At 41.8% G+C, this 22569-nt stretch overlaps 1 protein-coding gene across 1 annotated transcript in view; it reads left to right on the top strand.

The window, feature by feature from the left end:
* Window positions 1-4382: 4382 nt before the first annotated feature.
* Window positions 4383-22569, top strand: part of reln (reelin) — a 96182-nt gene continuing 77995 nt past the window's right edge. The window contains exon 1 of the mRNA XM_053319240.1: window positions 4383-4887. Coding sequence (XP_053175215.1) covers window positions 4635-4887 — 253 coding nt within the window. The 5' untranslated portion in view covers window positions 4383-4634. The remainder of the gene's footprint in view (window positions 4888-22569) is intronic.

A 22569-nucleotide genomic window follows, 5' to 3' on the forward strand; every position in this document is an offset into this window, starting at 1 on the left:
GTCTGTGTACCAGTCATGTAAACTATTGATATAATTTACTCTATCTACTGTATCGCACCTTTAAATAACAGATCACCCAGTGTTATCTGGAGACCCAGCGGTCTCATTAATTGGGCAAACAGCTTTTGGACAATAGTCTGAGTCAGGGCCGGCCCAAGCCTCCATGGAGCCCTAAGCATAATTTGATTTTGGGGCCCTCTATTACTGCCAATAATAATGGTTATTGATCATTCACACACCTACTATAAACGTATTCTACTTATTCTACTCTGTCATTACAAATACACTTGTAAAACTAAATGTGAGAACTTTTTGTTGTAGTTAGATTGTAATCCACAGTGATTAATGCCATGGAAGCAGACACCAGATTTGCAAATTTACAGAAAAATCTTTCAATTAATATTTGGCTCTGAGGGGAAATACTGGCTCCAATATAATTATAAAAATAACATAATAAAAGAGCGAAATGTCTGCCTTTCACTATTATAGTGAATAATTTATTGTATTTTATTTTTAATATTACATATGCAGCAGAAATTATAATTAAGCATGAACCTTGTTTCTTTTCTATTTCTATATTATGAAAGCAGCTTAACACATATTCTGTTAAACAACAGACTGCATTTAAAGATAAACGTTTGCTCACTTTTAGTATCCTGTTGAATGAAATGACCACTCACTTCATTATTTGGGTTATTAACCAGCCAGGATAATAAAAAAATAAATAATTAAAGAGGCCACATTTGATTACCTTTGGAGGAAAACATTATACGGAGCAGATGTTATTAAAAATATTGTTAGACATTGAGCCCGTCCAAAAGTTCTTCTCCTTGACCTCCTCTGGCCTATATTCATGCTTTTTTTGTTTTTTTGCAGCCACTGAAACAAGTCCCTCTGGTTGAATCAGCTTCATACATATCTGCTGATTCATTGGATCACTGTACTTTCCAGGCCTCCTCCTTGATGGCTTCGTCCATTGCTGTTGTTCACCAGCAGGTTCTTCTATTGCCACTGTACAAGGCAGCAAATGCCTTTTGGCCACAGCTCTAAGCAACCCCCTCAGCAACAGAGCCGTACACACGGTCCTTTTAGATTCCATATTCCCAGTTTACCTCTAAGGAAATTTCCCAGATTAGCTTGAAGGCAGTACTCTCAGTCTCTGGGCCAAACTCCAGCATAGTGGTGTTCAGCTTGGTGCTGAAGCTGAGGTGTCAATATCAGTGAAGAACTGCTGAAATCAAATCAGGATATTATTGGACAGGGGAAGGAATACTTAAAGAAACTCCTTAATGTGGCTGACTCGCCCATGTTGAGGACACAGAGGTGAAGGATGGTGGGAAAACTTTGTCCATAGCAAAGGTCACTGAGGTTGTTCAAAAGCACTGCAGTGTCAAGGGGGCATTATGAGTGTGCTGCTGCAGCCCCACACTCACACACATAAATTTAAATTTGCTACCCCAAAGTTAATGTCCCATTTGACTGCATCAAAGATGTGTCTCAGGTGAGCACTTGTGATTGGATTTTACCTCCCCATTCACATTTGATTTGTCCACTTATTTCTCACATGTTAAAGTAAATAGGTGCAGTATATTTTTCAGTATAGGCTCCAGGCTGTAGCTACAGCATAGCAACATTTATAGAGTGAATGCTATCGAAGCTACACATAAAGACTTTCCACCTTAAGCTCTTTAAAAAAGTCTTACCAGTGAAATAGTTCAGTAAGATTAATTAAAAATGCTTAATTAAGCCAATGAGGAGCTGGAGGATGGCTGTGAGCTGGTTGTGAGAAACAGCAGAAGAAGACTGAGATAACCCCTGACCCCCCCCTCTCCAGTCTCAGCAGACTGGTCCACCTGGCTGAACCCGCAGAACAACAGAGAGGACACACACTGCTTCTGAAAAGTTACTGCCTTTAGTGAGACCATACGCTGTTTCTGACTGTAATTTCATTTTTATCAGTGTTCTCACAGTGCTTTAGTGTCCACGCTTAACATGGTTTTAAATTGGCATACTGAGACAAACACATTAAATCACAACACACCTGTTCCTCGTGACCTCATGACTTTATTTAGCCTTCTGATGTTGTGGTGTCCCATGGGCAACAGAAGCAGCTGGGCTCTGGTCACAGTTTTACCATGAGAAAAAGAATCGCTTTCTTTTTGAGCAACTGCAATGACATAGCTCGTTTTTTTTAAGGCTTTGGGAGAATGTTGTTCATTACTGTGTCCGTGACTGAAAACACACCCTGTATTTGTGAAGTAAAAAAACAAAACAGATTCGAACACATGATCTCATCAGGCATAAATTATACTCTATGGAGAATGAATTGTGAAAGAGTAAAGATGACAAAGAAAGTATTGAGTATGAGTTTATGTAAGAAAGGAGTATCTTTCAGACCAGACAGAGTAGAGTGTGAAGGTCAATTCTGCTTTAAAACTTTGACCATTATTCTTCTAAATCAGTCTAGAAGTGACTGTATGTGGGGCTTTAAGCATCTAACTCTTGGCTCTATGACTTTGCCTTTATCATGTGGCCTGTCTGCAAGTAAAATCTGAAAATATTTGGCTGACCATAATAGAGACCCCAAAGTGAGTGAAATTTCCCAAAGTTGCAAAACATTTGCAATCTTTCATTGATCATCTTTCTTTGATGTCTTGACTGCAGTGTGACTAAACATGCTCACTGGAGCTTGTCTGGGAGCAGCAGCTGAACTGGCAGGTGAATTACTCCACATGAGCCAAAAAACCTTTCTTGATACCGAACTGAAAAGAACAAAAAATGGACAAAGCTACAGTTTATGGTTTGTCTGTGTGTGTTTACTTTTAAGTATGATTTCACATACATTTTTGCCTCTGTGTGTGTGTGTGTGTGTGTGCGTCTGTGTGTGTGTGTGTGTGTGTGTGTGTGTGTGTGTGTGTGCGTGTGTGCGTGTGTGTGTGTGTGTGTGTGTGTGTGTGTGTGATCCAGGGTTTAGACTGTGAAAGCATCTGGCCATAGCGGCCTGGCTGTGTGCTCCTGCTGTGGGTCAGTCAGGCTATTTGGACATGAAACGGCTGTGAGTGTGTATGCAGCTTTCTGGCTTGGGAGTGTTTATGTCTGTAATAGGCACTTAACCACACAAACCCAGCAGGCAGCTAAAGAGAAACGCTGGAGGAGACGCTCAGTGGTGTTAACAGCAAGTTCTTTAAGTAACCCCTTTACCGTGATAATTTATTTAATGTGGTTTTTCTCTTTGGCCTTGTACCATACAGTGGATTGTATAGCCACTGGGAGCATTTGTATGTTTGTGATGCACTTGGAAAATTAATCTTTTTGTATCCACAAGGTCTGCTGAGAGTTGGAGAGGAGGGAGAGAGCATGGTGTATCACTTACACAGAGAGCAAGTGATAGATGAGCAGGGAAAAAGACAAATAAAGGGTGTGTGTGGTGCAAATTTATGTTTTTGTGTTTATTCCAGGATGAAAAAGAGGAAAGAGCGATGGGTGTACACGTGTATGGGGTGTTAGAGAAATACTTATCCATCATTTGGTGAGCTGGAGCAGATACTAGCGGGGGAGAAAAAGAGGCATTATGGCTGGTGTCAGGGCTGTAGTGGTGGGTTAATCTAGAGCAGGGAGGCGGCGCACACTGCTCTGACAGGGGGAAAAAAGTTGGAGAATCCTGTGGAAAAGGAGATTCTGATGGAAAACCCATGAAAAAAGCAACAGAAGGGAAAAAGAAAAACAAATCCGAGCGCTGCTAAAGAAGGGAGTAGAGTGAGAGAGGTACAGGGTTGGAAAAAGAGGGAGAGGGAGATCGAAAGAGGGGAGGGGGACTAAGTGGGAGAAGGGAAGGAGAGGGAGGTGAAGAGAGCGGAAGAGGGAGGGAGAAAGGAGGTGTGATAATGGGTGGGAAAGGAGGAGACAGTCTGGTGGATGGGCAAAAAGACAAAGGAAAGAGAGAGGAGAGTGAAAGGGATCTGTCAGAGGGCTGGTTAGGGATGAAGAAACTAACAAATGCATAGAGATAAAACAGCCAAGGTCTCAAGGGAGGGATACAAGAGTGCAATGTGGAGTAATACAGTGGTTTAGTGAGAGGTAAAGAGAAGGAGAGAAGACAGGGGGGAGGAAGAGATTAAGGAAAAAGGCAGAGTGATAGACTGACAGAGAAGAGGGAGGAGAGAAGAGCTGGATGAGAGAGAGGAGGGAGGCCGTCTCATAGAGCGCTTACAGCACGCGTGGAGCTGGTGTTAGAGCGAAAGAGAGACAGAGAGAGGGAGGGAGGGAGGGAGGGTGGGAGGAGAGAGGGAAACAGAGGGAGGGGGTGAGGTATTTAAACGCCGGAGCAGGACAGCACAAGCGAAGCTCTGAACTCCCCGGGAGTGAAGGTAGGACAGGGAGAGGAAGCAGATGAACAGAGCTCTACAGTTTTCCTGACGACCAAGCCCCACACACTCACACAGCATATTGCACAATACAACAACACACACAGACACACACTCTCACGCACACGCACTTTTGGACTTTCGACTCATCTGTGGACTCCAAAAGTGGTCCTCTGGAACTCTACCTGTGCCCCTCTTCGCTCCCACTCATCACTCTCCTCACCTCTTCACCCACCTCCACTCCCTCAGTCCCTCGCTTGGTGAGGGCAGATGGCCATGGCGCGGGCCTCTCTCGGGGGTGCCTTAGGCTGTGCCCTGCTGGCCCTAGTCTTGGGGAGCAGCAGCGTGGATTTCGGGGCGCCCCCTGCGAGCTTCTACCCCCGTTTCAATCCCTTCTTCTTCCTGTGCACCCACCACGGGGAGCTGGAGGGAACCGGGGTAACAGAAGGTGGGGGAGAGGTGCTACTCACCCTCCAAATTATGGGCAACCCCACCGCCTACACCCCTGGACAGGAGTACCAAGGTGAGCACACCTTCCATGGTGTCCACTTTTTCTTTTCTTTTTTTTGCTGCATGTTGAAGAGAGTGTCACCTATTGTTTCAGCTGTCTTCTGTTAATGTCTGTACTGAATCATATAAAAAGGAATGTTTTCAATTGATCTGATTGTGAATTTCACTGGCTGCAAAAACATAATGCATTTTGTATTATTTAAAAATAGTTTTTAAAATTTGAAGTCAAAGTTAATGAACTTCACTTTGATGAATATGCATTGCCCAATTGTGTTAAAATTCTGCTATGCATAAGATACATTACACATTAAAGATATTTTAAAACTGCTAAACCAACAATAAGATCAAGAATGATACGCGCAGTGTGTACATTTTCTTGCAGGTGTTTTTACACATGTATTGCTGTGGCGTGTGTGCATATGGGAGTGTGCAGTTTGTGTGGGGTGACTGTTGTTGGAAACCAGCATTTATGTAACTGTAATAAGTAGTGTTGCTGAGTGGGACTCCTGTTCAGTGCAATGAGCAGCTTTGGTGTTTTACTGAGCTGTGATCCTGATGCTCCATGTGTAGGTGGCTTCTCTACAGGACTAACAGTGAGACCCTTCCAAATGAATGACAGAGAGTGCAAAAACTGCAAGTGGGAATGGACAAATGGAGCAACACAAAAAGAGAAGCTCTGACTTATAGAAATAAAGGTTCACAAATCAATAAAGCGTGCTTAGAGTGTGAGAGGAGACAGTTCATGTCCGCTTTCCCACACTGTTGCGTTGGCACCTGGTTCTGGAAAAATGATTCCCTTCGACCGCACAAACTGTATCATCATTGCTCAGTCACTCACTCTCACCACTTACTTAACACCGGGGACAGTGACCCGCACAGGCCAGCGCAGACCGTCTAAGGTCACATTCCCATGCAACTATCCTCTAATCAAAAAGTTGGATGGACACATATGTTATGTACATTACTGATGGTATCTCACTTCCCAACTATATACACATTTTGTTTATATTGGCTATATCTTTTTTTATATCTGGTTTGTGTTGTATTTCACCTAATTTGATATGACAAACAGTGGATTTATTAAACTGTTCTTGTGCTGTTAACAACTGCATTCCATTATCACGGCAAATAAACATCTTTAATTCAAAGGGGATCTGTTCAGCGGAGTTTGTGTATAGGAAGAACAGGATATGAGAAGGCCAGAAAAACAGAGCAGGAAAGGAGAGGAGTCTGGAAGAAGCAGTATTATCCTCGGTCTGAAAATAACAGCCCGGATCAACCATTCAGTCAACCACCTTTTAACTGGGGCCGGGCTTGTAGGGAGAGAGCGGGTGGGGAGAGATTTGAATAACTAGCTGGTGGATGGGAGGGATAGAGCGCACGGAGAGGTTTAAATAATTAGCATTAGAAATGTGGTGGACTGGGAGGAGGGAGAGATTTAAATAGGGCCATGGCTAGGATCGGATGGAGTAGGGGAAGATTTAAATGACGATGAGAGGATTTAGCAGATAAGATACCAGCAGCAGGGCTTGCACGGAAAAATGACCGGGTTCCAAGCTGCTCACTTTTTTTTTCCGTCCCATGTTTTGGCACATGATGGCAGCTCATTGTTAAATTTCTGGGGTTTTGACTGAGTGTGCAGGGGGATGGAAGGATAAATGGCAAGTGAACAAGTGAAACGTGGCTGGCTGTATGCTTAGTTGTGCAATCAGGAGCAATCCCTGTCTCTGTTTCTCTTTTCCCCCCTGTCTCTCTCTCATCCTCTCAAACCTTGATGGTTACATCTATCCTTACATGTTACTACAGGCTACATGCTGCGTACAGGTGTTAGATTGAAGCTGGACTTGTATCTGCAGGCTCTGATGAAAACACAATAAGAGAAAAAGATAGAAAAGGAAAAAACAGGAAATTGAATCTATTGATGATGTGGTGGAAATGGTAAAGGAAGTGCCTTTTTTAAAATTCCTGGGAAGGAGCTTTTGTATTTTAGCATGCTTCATTTATTTGGTTGGTTCTGAATTGTTTTCGCTCATTGTTTTATGCATTCTCTGGGCCTTAGTTTTGGATTACATTTGGTTTAATCTTCTAAAAGCAACGTGTGATCTAACCACTGAAAGAGCTGCATGTGGAAATGGTGGGCGGAAGGCATTAGAGATGCTGGCTGTGTGGTTGTTGAAGGGCTGTAGAAAAGAGAACTGAAGAAAGAGCGCAAAGGAGAGAGGTTGTTAATAGAGGGAGGGAAAATTTGAAAAGGAAAACAGGGAGATGACCTCTTCTAAAAGAGACAGTAAGCAAGTCTCTCAAAGAAACACCGTAGCATTTGGTGTCAATCAAGAGGAACATGTCTCTGTGTTTGTCGTACAGTAATTGGGTTTCTGACCTGACCTCACTTGCTTCTCTGTTGCTTTTGAGTGATAAGACCATGCGTGGGCAGTGTACTCTATGAGTGTGTGTGTATGTATGCTGTAGACAAGATTACTGTGTTTAGCTATCAGAATGAAATGACCAAGAGAGGTTACGTTGCTCTGCGTGTGAAATGTTTGAGAGGGTGGGTGTATTGGCAGGGTCGCAGTGGACAAAATGGAAACAGAAATACTGTAGAGACATTCTGAACTGCTAGGAAACAGGAAAAAAGATAAATGAAAAGGGGTTTTTTTTAGATTTGTGTCCTTGCATTCAGACTTTAGGGTCAATCCTTGTATCAGACAGATGGAAACCAAGTGTCACTCACACACACACTCACTTACTGCCCACATACAGTCTTATCTTTCAAAAGAGCGAGAGAGAAAGAGGTAAAAATGAAGTAAGGTCATACTGGGATTTGAGCCTTGTCCTCCAAATAATCAAAATACCCTTTTGAAACACTTTTGCCACACTCTTTTTTATTTTGTCTCTGACCTCTTTTAACACTGCTGTGAGAGTATGACATGTTCTCCATACAGCAACCACATGTTTACAAGAAGCAACATCATAATACAAAACCCAGAACCCTATTTCTAAACCTGCCGTTTTTCATTCCTGTTGTCTCTTGTCCCTCTGCTTTTTGAAATGTTACATGTTCGTTTTTACAGATGAATTGGTAACATGGCACTGAGAGAACAGGAAGAGGTGAAATTCCTCAAAACTATATATTGGATAACTTATATTGGAAAACTTACCCACAAATCATGAGTAGCGGCATCGTTGTACTGTGTCATGCAGTACGATTAGAAGTCACTATTGAAAAGATTGCATTGGGAACTTTATAGCAGTTCGGTGTCCTCTGCAAGTCAGTAGAGAATAGCCATAAAAATGAAAGTGCTTGAGCAGAAATGGGGCCAGTGAGATTGATTGAGTTCCTTTTTGTATGTCAAGGAATTTGGGCTATTTTTTTCTTCTGTCGATTGCATCCAGATTTGTAATGATGTGTGTACACATCTAATGAAAGCTACGGTTGTGTTTATAATGTCAGCAGTTTCAAAATCAGGGCATGTCTATTTGTATAGAACACAGTGGCGTGTTAATTAGTCTGTCAATTTTATGTTTATGCTGTTTCAAAAATCTGGAGTAAGTGGTTTTACTCACCAGTGTGTGTATTTGCATATAATGCACAGTGTTTGTGCATCTTTTTATATGCAAGGTTATTTGTGTCTGTAAGGCCCTGACTGTGAGGCATTGACATGAGGCATCCAGGTAGGCAGCGTGGCTCTCACTCTCACCATAGTCATTGTTTCTATACACTATAACAGTATTCAGTGGGATCAGCAGTGTCTCTCTCTACCACAGGACCACAAAAGACAAAGAGGAGAAAAACAGCGGTGCAAGTGAAAGCAACAGAGTAAAACAAGAGAGCTCTTCAGACAACTAGTTGACTGTACAGGCTGAAATGCCCACTGCAAATCTGTCAATGCCCGCTACAGCAGTCGCTCTTTCTATGGACCTTTTCATGTGCAAATGATTGAAGAGGCCCAAGAAACAATCAACATTTCAAGGAGATTTGGATGTTGCCACTAAATGACATTCTTAATGGGAACTTGGAGATAAATTCATCCCCACAAAATGCCATCAGCTCTTCCCATGATAACCTATCAGATTAGATATTGTGAATTACTTCAGCAGCTCTCCTACCAACCACCAGAAACAACTCAGCGTGCTTTGCAATGGGAAAGAGGCCATTATCTATCTGCAAAGTTGATTACTTGTCGTGGTTGGGGGAGTTCTTCAGGGAGTGTGCTGTTGAATGATGTCTCTAGAACAACAAGCCAGTCATGTTGAAGTGAAGGTCACGGATATAAGGCTTCGGTAAGGCTGTGGAAAAGCAGTTATTATCTTACCGTACACCAGGTCATATCAGTAGAGCAACAGGGAGACGTCATGGAAACACCCATGTTTAAGTCTTCACCAGGAGGCGCTGACAGTTGTCTTTGTCTTTAGATTGAATGCCAAAATGGCATCAATCTGCTGTGACATCAGCAGCCCGTCGGATATCATCATCACCCTCTGCAGCACTTAACCTCTGAGGGGACTTGTTAAAGGTCTGCTTTCTGACCTCTGACCACTTCTTGTCAGTGCTGCATTTCTTGGAGCTCTGTTCCTGCGGATTGATTAGATTTGGCTGGTGTCCCCACTCTTCCCCACCGCCAGTCTAGTGCTCCTTACATCTCTGTTCAGCTTAACTGTAGCATTTTATATATCTATTCAAGAGATCAGGAAAACTCTTAGTATTTATTGCGGTACAGCAAGAATTGGTCAGTGAACCAAAAAAAGACTGGCCTAGTTTTCATGTAGACATCCAGTTTAGGGGAACAGGGACCCTGGAAAGGAGGTAAGAGGGAGGAAAGAGCAGAGGGGATAGGGGCTAATGGTTTAATAGGGCTCTCCTGTGAGCAAAGGAAAAACAACATGCGGATAGCACTAGCGCTTTCAAGTGGACCAAACCCGTGCATTCATTAGCTTCGCAGCTCTTCAGCCATTCTGCCTCCTGCTGCTTTGTCTGAATAGGTCACTTCACTGAGTAGAGAGAAGTGTGTCAAGTGTATTACTGTTTGTATGAGCTTGCTGGGTGTGTTTGGGTGTTCTGTCTTTGTGGACATTGAATGATGAACCATTTAAAGAGCATTGTACTCACTGAGATATGCCAGTTTCCTTTATATGATCGAGCAGATGGGCGAGAAATGAGAATGGATATTCATTGGGAATCTTCCCTTTGTCACACATGCATGCTTGGCCATGCACACAGCACTCAGCTCTTAGTGGGTGATCCATCATGACATAGAGACAGGTCAGATGTTCCACTGGCTAAACACAAATGTCCTGATCATCAGGCTATTACAATTCTTTGTGTCAATGTTACAACAGGATATGACATAATAGCATGAATATGAGTATTTTCCTCCTGTCTAGGTGCTAAATGGCTGTGTCAAGTTGTTTTCACAGGAACATGCTCTAGCTATTATAACATACTGTTCAAACCTGCAACAATGAAATGATGCTGCACCTAACTGGTAATGACAGACATACTTTCTCTGTATCTACCTTCATATTTGCTCATAAAGAGGCAGTGAGTTGCATCAGCTCTGGAGTATTTGAAGCCGTGATAGTTGAGGTGGCTCAGATGGCACCTATATGCCACATTTCAGGAAAATTGATTTACTTGACCAGAGCACGGAGAATCACCTCAGATAACAATGACATTGTTAGCCTTTGCCAGGCTGGTGCCAAAATGATTCCAGCCTGATGCCAGGTGTGGTGGAAAGAGCGTAAATGAAGGTATTGAGTAGATCCCTGCCAGGCATAGGCGTGTGCCTGCACCAGTCTCATCGAGACAAACAGCACAGAGCTTTTATATTTTTTATTTTCAATTTCCTCAACGGATTCATTTTCCAGCCAAAACAAGAAAGCTCTTAACAGGCAAATCTGAGTTGTGTTTTCAGTAACTTTCACGAGTGGGCAGATGAGTGTGTGTGAGTATTTTCAGGATGTTGGAGTGTGTACTGGCCTGTTGGGGGTTTGCCTGATTTGGAGTGCCTCTCTGTTGATAATACAAGCTGGGATATGCAGATGCTAGGCTCCTGCTGTCCTAGTATGTACTTGCATGCTGTGTTTCCCTTGTGTCCCTTTCTGGTGTCTGGAGGTTTAAGTTTTAGACAGCATAAGCACCAATATAAATTCCACTCCTGGCGCAACTTAAGCAACACATAAACCACCCGAAATATGGTGACATTATGAGTTTTTCCATGCCCAAAGCACAAATGACTTGGTAGAATTCTTGCTGGTTACGTTCTCATTTTTCTGTTGTTGCAAAAGATTAAGTTTCATGAGAAATTCTGTGTTTCGGACACTGTGTATACAGTATATATGTCTGTATGGTAAACCCTAGTGAGAAACAGAGCACCAGCTCACAGAGCCCACACAACATCTTCTAGACCCTGAGGGTGTTAGATGAATCTCAACCACACTATTTACTGCCTAGATTTTCCAAAAGAAAACACAGGGGACGCACCCTCCACCAGTCTATTTAATTATTTTTTACTGGCACATTACAGCTCCCCCTTTTCTCCTTTCCTTTGCTTCTTTGATGTCTACTTCCAACTGACAAACAGGTTGTAAACATAATTACAAAGTTTTTTTCTTCCCAAATACCCAATGCTCAAATGCCAGGTCTGCATATGTCATTAAGCACTCCATGTGTCTATGCAAACTCATGCTAATGTCCCCATCCCAATCTACCTCATAACAATGGGCCAGTGTTCATTCTCCTTAAGGAGTACCAAGTGGCTCTAAGCCGGATTTTGAAAAGTGATGGATCCTTCTTAAATCTTTCCTCCCTCCTCCCCATCCTTCGTGCTGGACGTGTTGTTCTCATGGGGTGGTTTCCCAGCCGCTGTTGATTGGCGTGTCGGCTTTGCCGATGGCCTCTTCCTTGTAGAGAATGGAGCTCCTGTTGGGGGATTGTGTACCTCCTCCTCCTTCTTCTCCTCCTCTTGCTCTGGATCCTCCTCCTGGCGCCTTCATTGAGAGAGCTGTAATCCCTGCTTGGGGGGCAGTGTGTCGTCTGTGCTGATAGCATTCAGCGGACCTTGTAGCGCTCCAGTGGACCCACTACAGAGGAGGCGGCATGGTGCAACTGGCTGGGTGCTGGGCACACGGCGCGTGGCACAGGCGGATTAGCCACAGCCCTACCCCCCATCCAGCGACAGCCTCCTTCAAACAGCCAGGCCACTCTGCCTAAGAGAGACATGGCAGGCTGGCAGAGGCAGATTACACAGCCCCTGCCCATACACAGGCCCACACATATTTCTGCCGAAAATTACAGCATGGGTGAGGGGGTTGGTGTTTACAATGCCCCTGAAAATACCTCATTCCCCTAATGCTCTGTTGTGAAATCCCACTTATCAAATGATATACCTCCAGCTCCCACAGATCTGTGTCATCAGTTAGCTCTGAATCAGGATCAGAACATCCACAGAGATTGTCCCAGTAGACTACGATGAAGATAAGTGTATTCATCTTGCTTTTAGGGTTTCACTTCTGAAAGCCAAGCTTACCTTTGCTTGTAAGTAACCCAAGATCATCATCACTCTTTGTTAAATTCAGTCAATGGTCATATAAAAAACATTTTAAAAAACATGATTCCCTTTTGAAATGGGATATCAATGAAATAATGACATATTTTTTAAAGATAAAATAAATGTCTGCTTCTACCGAAGAGCACCCAGTGGAACAGCATGTCTTATACCTCAGTGAATCAGGTGTTTGATTGTACCTTTCTTGTCAGCTAGTCTGTGTGACTTGCAACTAAAATTCAGAATGAGAGGTCTAGCCTGTAGAATAAGTGAGATATCACCTTCCAGCTCAACTGTACTCTAAGGAGACTGTCTCCATGCAATGTAAAGCACAGTGTGCCACTCTGTGTCCTTGGCTGTACTTTCAATACACTTTCTGTCACTTTAGTGATCTTTTTCATAGGGACTAAGCTCTTGATCACATATCAGCATTTACCTCTGCTCCCTCTTGTAATGACATTCATGTTTATGTATTCCAATCTTTGTCATATATCAGTGATATCGCTAAGATACATTGTTTTAAGATGAGAGACACGTATAAAAACACTAAATATTAGCCGTATATCTGTATACTCAACCTTTTTTTAGAAGCATCCGTGCCAGTTGAAAGAGCTTTAGAGTCACAATATGAGCAGATATGATTTACAAGGAACAAAAGGCCATTAACACTAATTAGAGTATTTTAGAAAAATTGCAGTATAGTATAGTATAGTATAGTATAGTATAGTATAGTATAGTATAGTATAGTATAGTAAAGTATCTGTCAAAGTGCAGGGAATTATGTTGGCAGTTGCAGGTGACTGCAAAATTTGAAAATATAGTGATGGATATGTTTACACTGCAATGATCAAATTTAAATTTAAAATTAGTTCTTAGTCACAAATAGGTAGAGGTTAAGACAGAAAAGAGGTAGAGATGTAAAATGGGAGATGGAGGGGGCATGACAGTGTTAATTACAGCAATGAGTGCATTCTTAGCAAGCTGAGTTGGTGTGATTAAGACTAGATGTCAAGGGAAACGCTCCCCATGATCCACTGCCTGTAGAGACCATCTAGTCTTTCATTACTGCAACCAGCTTGTTAATTAGAAATCAATCTTTCCCCTCTGCTCTATGCAGCCCCCCTCCACACCACCCTGCCACTCTCCCCTCACCCAAACATTCATTCCCAAAAGCTATGGAGGCACATTGGACTTTGACTAATGTCAGTACTTTTTCACTTAGCTGGCTATGATCTGTAATTTTCACGCCAAGAAAAAGCAGGGAGCGGAGAGAAAAATAGTGAGGCACAATATCCTCACTTCCTTTCCAGCTCCCAGGACGTCTTGAGTTCTTTAAAGATTTTGCCAAACTCTAGGATTGTTTGAAGAATGAGAACTGAATTAAAATGTACTAGCTGTACAAAACTTACCATGTTATGTTTCAGCTACATCTGTGTGCAGTTGTGTATTTTTAAGATCAGTGAGAGACCTGAAGATATTTACTGTGGAAAAGTGAATTAGAGCAAATGTCTCGGCCCATGGTGCATTTATTTTAAGTTCACCCATTTACATATGTTCAATTGTTTTGATTTCATTATATAATAATACGGACAAGATGGTTTATTAACCCATGTTTTATAATGACGTAATGTATGTAATGTTCAAATCTTCTGAATGCAAAAAAAGTAAAAAAATCAGTTGAAAAAAAACTTTTTCTAGATAAAAACAAGTACCAAGTACTCCAATGGGAAAAAAATCTGTTTAGCAAGAGAAAGAGGGGAAAGAAGGTGTGAAAGAGATACTGAGGAAATGTAAAGTGAACCTATGTGTGATGTGGCAGTTCCATTAATCATAATAGAGATAATGTATCTGTGATAGTGGCGACTTAGTTGAGACTGTTGTCAGATTGGAGTGTGGAGGCAGCTGTGATCTTGCAAAAGCATGATGTGTCCAGATGTTTCAGGGCAGAAGTCATTCAAAACCGGGTACAGATGTTACTTTGTTACAGGCACAGGTGGATGGGCTCATTGTGACCTGATTTTGTGGATCAGCTTTTGTGTGCTCATCTCCAGTTTTTTGGTGATTACTGACTATAATAAAATGATCAATTTTACAGTACTAACACTAATAACAATTGATGTCCAACATTCAGTGAGCAGCATCTCTTACATTTACAAAGCTCAGTTGATACTCTGATAAAAACTGCAGTTTGAAATGTCAGCCCGTGAGGATGACTAAAAGACTAAGACCTGATGCTAACTTATTACTTATTCTCTTTCATCTTATAAGCCTTAGCGGGCCTGGAATATGCAGTGTTAGAAATACAGGCAAGGAATTCAGCAAAAAGCAGCATCAGGGATGTGTTGTGGAAATATTGTTTTAAAAAAAAAAGTAGTTTATGTAAATAAAGGATTTACCCTTTTGTCTTTCTTGGAAATAATTCAGTAGAGGCACTATGAGCTATTTAAATAAAACATGATATAAGTGACTCCAAGACATTTATTAAGTTTGAACTATTCACCTCCTTGTATGTGATGAGAAGTATTGCAAAAATCGCCTGGCTGCTTCTACTAGAATAATGGTGGACCAGTGCAGGTGGGCAGGGTTTCAAGATTTGTTCTCCTGCAGACGTCAATATTAATCAGTGGTTTTGGCCACTTGACTCTGTGTTAAATAACCAATAAGCATTATATTAAAACCAATAAAACATGAAACAGTTCTAAAGATGGACAATTAGATCATTTTAGAAGAGTGGTATTGATGTCTAAACTGAGAGAAGGAATGCACTTTTATTGCATCTTTGTGAGACTCACAATGCACCTTGTGTTTACAGAGGCAGTGAGCAAAGTTGTTTCAGTTTTCATTTGTAATGGACTTCAGTAGGCAGAACATCTTTCTTTTACAAAATTCTTCACACAGCCACAACATTTTTTGCATCTGAAAATGTGCAACACCATGAATGCCTTTGAGGAAAAAACTGTCTGAAAGTTGTGTGCCATTATGACAGCCTGCTTTCCACCCTGTCCTCCAGAGTGACAGTTACAAACAGCAATAAACACTTTTTCCCTATGACTGCACTTTGAGTATATGCCAGCTTTAACTCAAAGTCAAATATTGGCCAGATTTCCGCCCCAAATGACTTCTTAGCATTACCAATAGGCTGCAAGCCTGTAGTGCTTCTGTTACTGTAGCACTAGAATTCCGTACTTGAGAGATGTGTAACTAAATAATTGTTCTGCTGTGACTGATCTGTAGTGTTACATTAAAAACCTGCTTTCTTCAATTCACAATGATGTGGGTATTAAATAGTTGTTAATATGACCTTATTCATTATACTGTAGGTGGGTCTGAAAGGAAAGATTACCCCTTCTGTTGACATTAGCCTCTGTCCTCCTCTTCCTTGTCAAAAAGCTCAAGGCCTTGCTTTGACAGATGCCTTCCGGTCATGGTTCACTCAGCTGTGAGGCAGTATCAGCTGGGGGTGATGGAGGTGCTTAGAGGTGGGGGACAGACCAGCTGTGGGGAAGGATGGGGGTCAATTGGGCTATGTTGCATGATGTCCCTGAGAGGGACATAGCAGGCCAGACCCTCAGGGTGGAGAGAGGAGCACTGAGGTTATTATAGGCTGTGTTTGACAGCTTGGCCCTCATTACCTCCTTCCTGTTTCCTATCAGGGCAGCTCCCGATGGACTAGGTGAGATGGAAAGGGAGTTATGCAACTGTGATGGTCTGTGTCCAGTGTCTGCATTCTGTCTGTGTACTTTCACAGCTGGCTTAAAAGTTGGTTCTGTCTATGTTTATGTTTATTTTTGAGTGTGTGTTTGTATGTTTCTGTGCAAATTGGTTACGATGTGATGATGAGGTGTCCTTTTTACACAATATATAGATGGTTGTGTGTAGTGTCATTGAGCTTGCCAAAGATTCTTTCCTTTAAATATTTTGGGTTATAGTGTGTGTTCGTGGCTGTGTGTTTCTGACGTGTGTACAGAGTTGTGGTTTGAGTCTTACCCCAGTTTTGTAGGCTGACTGAGCTGACTTAATGTTTTCATGCATTCCTCACATATTCTCTCGGGAAAGAAAAGCTGTACGCAGTGGCAACCTTCCTCTGCAACCTGCACAAGTTTACATGAAGATAGTTTTTTTTTTTTATTGGTTCATTGCTCTCATGTTTAACACCTTGGCTTTTGGTAGTGTTTTATCTGGTAAGTGATGGAAGATGCTATGCTTGTCAGGGCTGGGTGGCTAAAGCCTTTTTTCTGTCTGCAGAACACATGGTGTTGATCATAAGGACAGCTCACTCTCCAATCCTGGCAGTCACCATGCGACAGAGGGAAAGAATCATGGTGTTTCTGAACCCTATTATGATATAACCCTTTACAGCAACCGCTAATGATGCATCGTTTGCTTAATAATATTGCCTTTAATGTTTTGTAAAATCAAATGCTTTTAGGTTGCTTTTCATTAGTAATTGTGTAGGATAGTGTTGCTTACTGCTTCAGGTCTCAGAGGTTTTGTTATCTAGTTGTCATTTGGTCTCACATCTATAATTCTTTCTTACTATTTCTTCTCTCATCCTATAAAGATTTCATTAACATTGATGAAGACAAAGTCCAGATAACAGAACTGTAGCTTATCAAAACCCATTTGGAGTCTCACAGCATAGATCAGTACTTAGATGGGATCTGGGGGTGTTTGATTCCTCTGTACAATGAACCAATGAATAATGTTGAAAGCCCAGTGAGATGATTTGCTATCATAGCCAATCTCAGGTTAAGAGAATGGCCTTTGAGTTGTCACAGTGTGATGTGCTTCCTCTGAACATGCAATGTTCACTTAGAAACAATGAAAAAAAAAATTCTGTCATGGCTGATTTTGTCTTGTTGATTAGTGGATATGCCTTCTCAGTGGGGTTATAGCTTCCTTGTGAGTCTAATGTCTTTTGGCTCTTAAGAATTAAAAATGTGTATAGTATGTAGTATATTTTATACAAATTAATATGATTTGCAGAATAATTGCACATTTTTGTAAATTACGCTCTCCCAGAAATGCTCTGGAGCTCTTTATACAGAATAACATACACACCTTTGCTTGCTCGTGTTCAAGCATGTGACACACAGACTCATATGAATGTAAACAGACATACACACACATATATTGCACTGTATGAGGGCAGCACAATGAAGTGTGATTTTGTGGCAGATTATGTGTGAGGAACAGGATGCTTGCGACAGAACTGCCTCTTCACTCCTGTTTTTCTCCACGGCTGTTGCAGGGGTGAAGCCAAGTTATAGGGAGGCAGGAAAGCTTTAACTCTCCTCCTTAAATAGAGTAGAACCTCAACCGAGGGAATGGCCTGCAAAGGCAGATTATAATCCCCGGCAGCAATCATAGAACAACCTGTGAATTGGGTTTTATGGGATAAATTGCTTTCCCTCATCCCAGTGCAGAAAATGTTGGAGATGTTGTGGTTAAGCAGACCTGTAGAAGCTCAGTGGCTGATGGGTTGTCTGTGATCTAGTGTTTCACAGCAGCAGATGGCAGTGCCAGCAGGCCAGGATGGTGCCAGAAGGTTACGCAATGGAATGATGCCTCTTAGACCTGACTGGAACACCGCATGACACATATATGTGCAGAAACACACTTCCCACACAATCTTCTGAAGCTGTAGAGAAACATACTTACACAATTTAATTGATCTGCATCTTCATGAACTTTAAAGAACTAGCTGTTCCCTCTCCTTATCAGAAGAAATTGAAGCCGTTTCCTTTGTGGTGCCACGCACAGGTGACTGACAGTTCAAGCCATTTCAGGAAGCTCTGGGTGAAAGTGGCACCCCAACATTGGCATGGCCATGGAAGCAGATGGAATTATAGCTTCCCCATGGTCTGGTCTCCATTTCCTGATCCTCTCTGGGGCATGCGTGTGTCTGCCAGTGGGATATGGGTCAGATGGTTAGCTATCTTTATCCAGATTGCTGCCAGGATAACCTCCATTCATTTGGAAACTAAAAGGCCATCCTCTTGGTTCACTTGGGGGGGGGGTCTCTTTTACAGTATCTCCTTTGTTGTGTCATTGGTTTTATATGAATTGTGTTTCTATGTGGCTTGTACTACCTGATGATTTGATAATGCGGCAATACAGACTATAATATTTTCTGTCTATGGTATCAGTGAATGCTACTAAATCAGATCCTGTCAGAACCACCTTGTGTAGCCATGTCTTTTCAGCCTTGAATGCTCTCAAGGCTAGTGTGGTGAAGACTGGGGAGTGTATTTGTACACAAAGAGCAGAAAGGTGCTGTTCAGGCCACGCGGGCTAGGTTGGGACATAAATCAGGTCTTCTTTCAGAGCTCCCAGACTTCCTGTCCAGCTCCAGTCTAATTTCTCTCTATGATGTTTTCTAAGAATGAGCTCATGTCACCAAGCCTTGCCAACCACAGTCCTGCACATGCTTTGCTACACCAAAAGGAGACATTATTATTGCTTTTAGGATGCCACTGGGCCCAGTTTTTCAGTTCCTATAATGATTGCTGACCCAGCAAACAAAGTGCCATTCACAGTATAGAATTTCCAACACTTTGGTCTCTTTTTCATCATTTATTAGACCTTTTTTTTTTTTGAGAAAGTCGGAAAATGATCGAGAAATAACAACTTCTCCCTCAATGCCTGTACTATAAAAAAACCACCAGAAAAGCTAGATTTTCTGTCTGCTGTTAGTACATTCATTCAACTAAATAGCACACTTCTTTGGGATGAGTGTAAATCTCTATCCATATATCTTACATAATTTGAAACATTTATTTGCTGTCTTCCTCTAGTACTCTGTCCATTGTTTAGGTTGTTTTTGCAGCACTCAGGATATGGTGATGCTCTCAGGTAATATCAGTAACTAGTGCAAACCTGTTGCTCTTGATTCCCTGGTACACAGAAGAAGTCTGGGACAATTCTTGCTGAAATATTAATCAAGAAAATTCAACCCAAGACTAAACACAACCGTGTTGTGCACATGGATAAGCTTAGATGGAAAATTGGCGTTGCACTTTACAAGAAATTATTTATGATCTCATTTTTACTAATTAGTCATCTTTGTGTGTGTGTGTGTATGTGTGTATGTGTGTTTGTGTGTGCGCTTGCTTGCCTGGGCTTGTGTGGAGATCTGTGTGCTATGTGTGTCCGTGTGGGCTCTGAGAGACCTGTCAACATACAGTATTGAGTTTGTGAATGTGTATTTTGTTGGATTGTGTTGTGTGCTGGTACTTTGTGCCTTAACATTACTCCTGGCGGATCCAGAGAAGGGAAGGAAGCCCCAGGCCCATCAATAGTTGAGCAGGAGCACGGTTGTGTGTCTGTAATGAGGCATACCACATCGCATCATCAATATTACATGCTGGCTTAGGGCCAAGGGATGTGCTCTGTGGTGTGTTAAGTATAAAGTAATGTGTGTGTGTGTGTTTGTGTTTGTGTTTGTGTGTGTGTGTGTGTGTGTGTGTGTGCGTTATGCATACAGTGTAATGAGTGTTTTGTAAGACTTAAGTGCACTTGCAGCTGTAGACTTGTCCAAGAGCATGTAAAGATCCTGATGAGGAGGTGAAGCAGGATGAAGGGATCAACAGCATGGTGCTTCTTCGTCAGGAGCCAAACCACACCTGACTGCTAGTGAGACCTCTGGCTCCATAACATATTGTGAACAGCTGCAACCTTCACATTGTTACCCACTCTAACCCCCGCAACCCTAACCTGCCAATCTGAATTGACATTACAAACATACAGTACTGTAATATTCTTCTACAGAATAACTGGAATTTGAACTGGAAAGTATGCGTATGCTCTGAATTTGTGAACCAGAGATAAACCAGAGAAACCTGCGTCATACCAGAGCACTTCAATTCAGAGACATTTAAAGTGCTTTTTATTGGGATCAAAAGCTTCTCGTCATTTGGAAATGGCCTGTAATGCAGTTTTATGTAGCTTTATCTAAAAATTATTTTCACCTTTTCACCTTTCACCACATTTTGTAGTAAAGCAATTAAGGCTTGTCTTTCATTTCACATGTGTTTAGTGGAACAGGCACACTCCTGTTTTAGTCAATTCAGCTATGCAGTGGTTGGTGTTTCACAACCTAACCTGCCGCATTTTTACAAGCTTGAAGTCTTTTTTCTTTCATTATATGCACGTAACTACAGTGATTGTGTACTGAGCTCTGAGTGCTGCCAAACTGCAAGTGACCCATGCTCAACACCATGCTTGAATACATCCTGTATACACTGATGGAGGACTAAAGCTGCAGCCGTTGCTTTAATGTGCTGCTATCGCTATTCAGCCAATGTAGACATTGTAGTTGTTTTTAGGCCTTATGGCATAGAAACCTTAACATTCAGTACAGATGTTTGGATGAACTGAGATAACCTAACACCTGGTCTGTTTATACATAAAGAAATTACACACATGCTCATACACACAGAACATGCTAATGTTTTGGATGAGAATGTTGGTAATAGTTCACCCCCATTCCCGCCTCATGGCTTTTCATCCCCTTGGCCAAGTGAACAGTACTCAGAAATGAAGTATGGACAAGAATGTTAAAGGCTACCATCAAAGGCCGCCAGCCTACTCCTTTAGATCTGTGTGTGTGTGTGTGTGTGTGTGTGTGTGTGTGTGTGTATATAAAGTACCCCCACAGGTGATTGGATCTGATCTTATCTCATCTCATCTGATTGGCTCATCCGTCTGGTGCGTTCCACAAGCAAGTGAGAGAGGAATGTTAGAGGCCTGTCTAAATAATTTAGATCTTGCATTTGTATTGATCAGGTAGCGCTGCTCTCCGCGGGCCATCTCTCCATCCCTCTTCGCCCCACGTTCTTGTTTTTTTTTTCTTCGATTGTAACCTTGTGCCCCTAGCTTTGCTTCCCCTCCGCTCTTTCTCCCCCTCACCTCTACATCAAACAGAGTGCAGGTACTGCTGCCAGGGAGCAGAAAATTCATGAGAAGGGAGTAGATGGGGAAAGTGCAAGAGAGAGAGAGCTCTTTTTTTAACTATGATTCCTCAAATGGGAGTGAGGCTGAGGGAGAGAGGGTGGAAGAAAGGTGTAAGCAGTGGATAAAGAGAGAAATAGCACGTTGGAGGCATAAAAAATCTTTTGTGTGTGGGTGTGTGTGTGTGTGTATGTGTGTGTATGTGTGTAGCACATATGCAAGTGTCTGTGGAGAGTAATGGAGTGTGTGTAACCTTGGTGATGCAGGTCAGTGGAAATGTAGAAATGAGCGTATTGTGTGTACGGAGGCTGGTGAAGCCCGGTCCAACTTGCATTAAAGCCAGTCCATTACTCCATTAAATACTTCAGCATGCTACGGCCTTGGATCAATACAACATAATGTAAACACTGATAACGTGTCTCACCACACTGTGGAATGGATTTGTTGAATAGGTAATGTATTCTGGGAAGCAAAAATAGCACAAAAAGATGAGCACATGTATGCACAGTATGAACATAATAATTGCTTGTTTGAATGAGAAGGCCTTTTCCTTGTATTCTGTGGGTATTGTGGTGTTAGAGGTGCACCGAGCAACATGGATTGAATATGATAATGCTTCTGTTACCAAGCAAAATATCTGTCTTCCTCACAATATGGCTTCTCGTACACACTGTACGTATTGGTAGAATTTAGCAGTGCTTAAGGCTGACAAAGTGACAGGAAAGAGAATAAACAGTATTTAGTTTTACCTTTCACACCATTGTTAGAGCATACAAAAGAAAATGATTCATATTTTTTTATTTTATATAACTGGGTCCTGTAGTAGAAAATGTTATATAGTCCAAATAGAGAGTTTTTGACCATATAAATGGGGCTCTGTTTTTTTGAAAAAAATGTAAGTTACAAAAGTTAAGCATATAGTTTTAGTTGATGCATGTTTTCATCAACTAAAGCCTCTTTACCCTGTTACCATGTTTAATTACTCAGCAAACGGCTGAAGCAATGAAACGAAACTACCGAGTTTTATTGAAGCAGTTCAGCCTTAAGTGGGCATTTAAAAAAAAAAGAAGAAATAGACCAAGCAACATTAACTAGTATAAACATGCAGAAGATATAGTCATTTACTAGGAATGTTCATTTGTTATTGTGTCATACTGTTGAGTGCAGGGCCTGTGAAATGCAGCGTTAGTAATTTAGCT

This window comes from Scomber japonicus, chromosome 5, assembly GCF_027409825.1.
Source record: "Scomber japonicus isolate fScoJap1 chromosome 5, fScoJap1.pri, whole genome shotgun sequence".
NCBI classification, from domain to species: domain Eukaryota; kingdom Metazoa; phylum Chordata; class Actinopteri; order Scombriformes; family Scombridae; genus Scomber; species Scomber japonicus.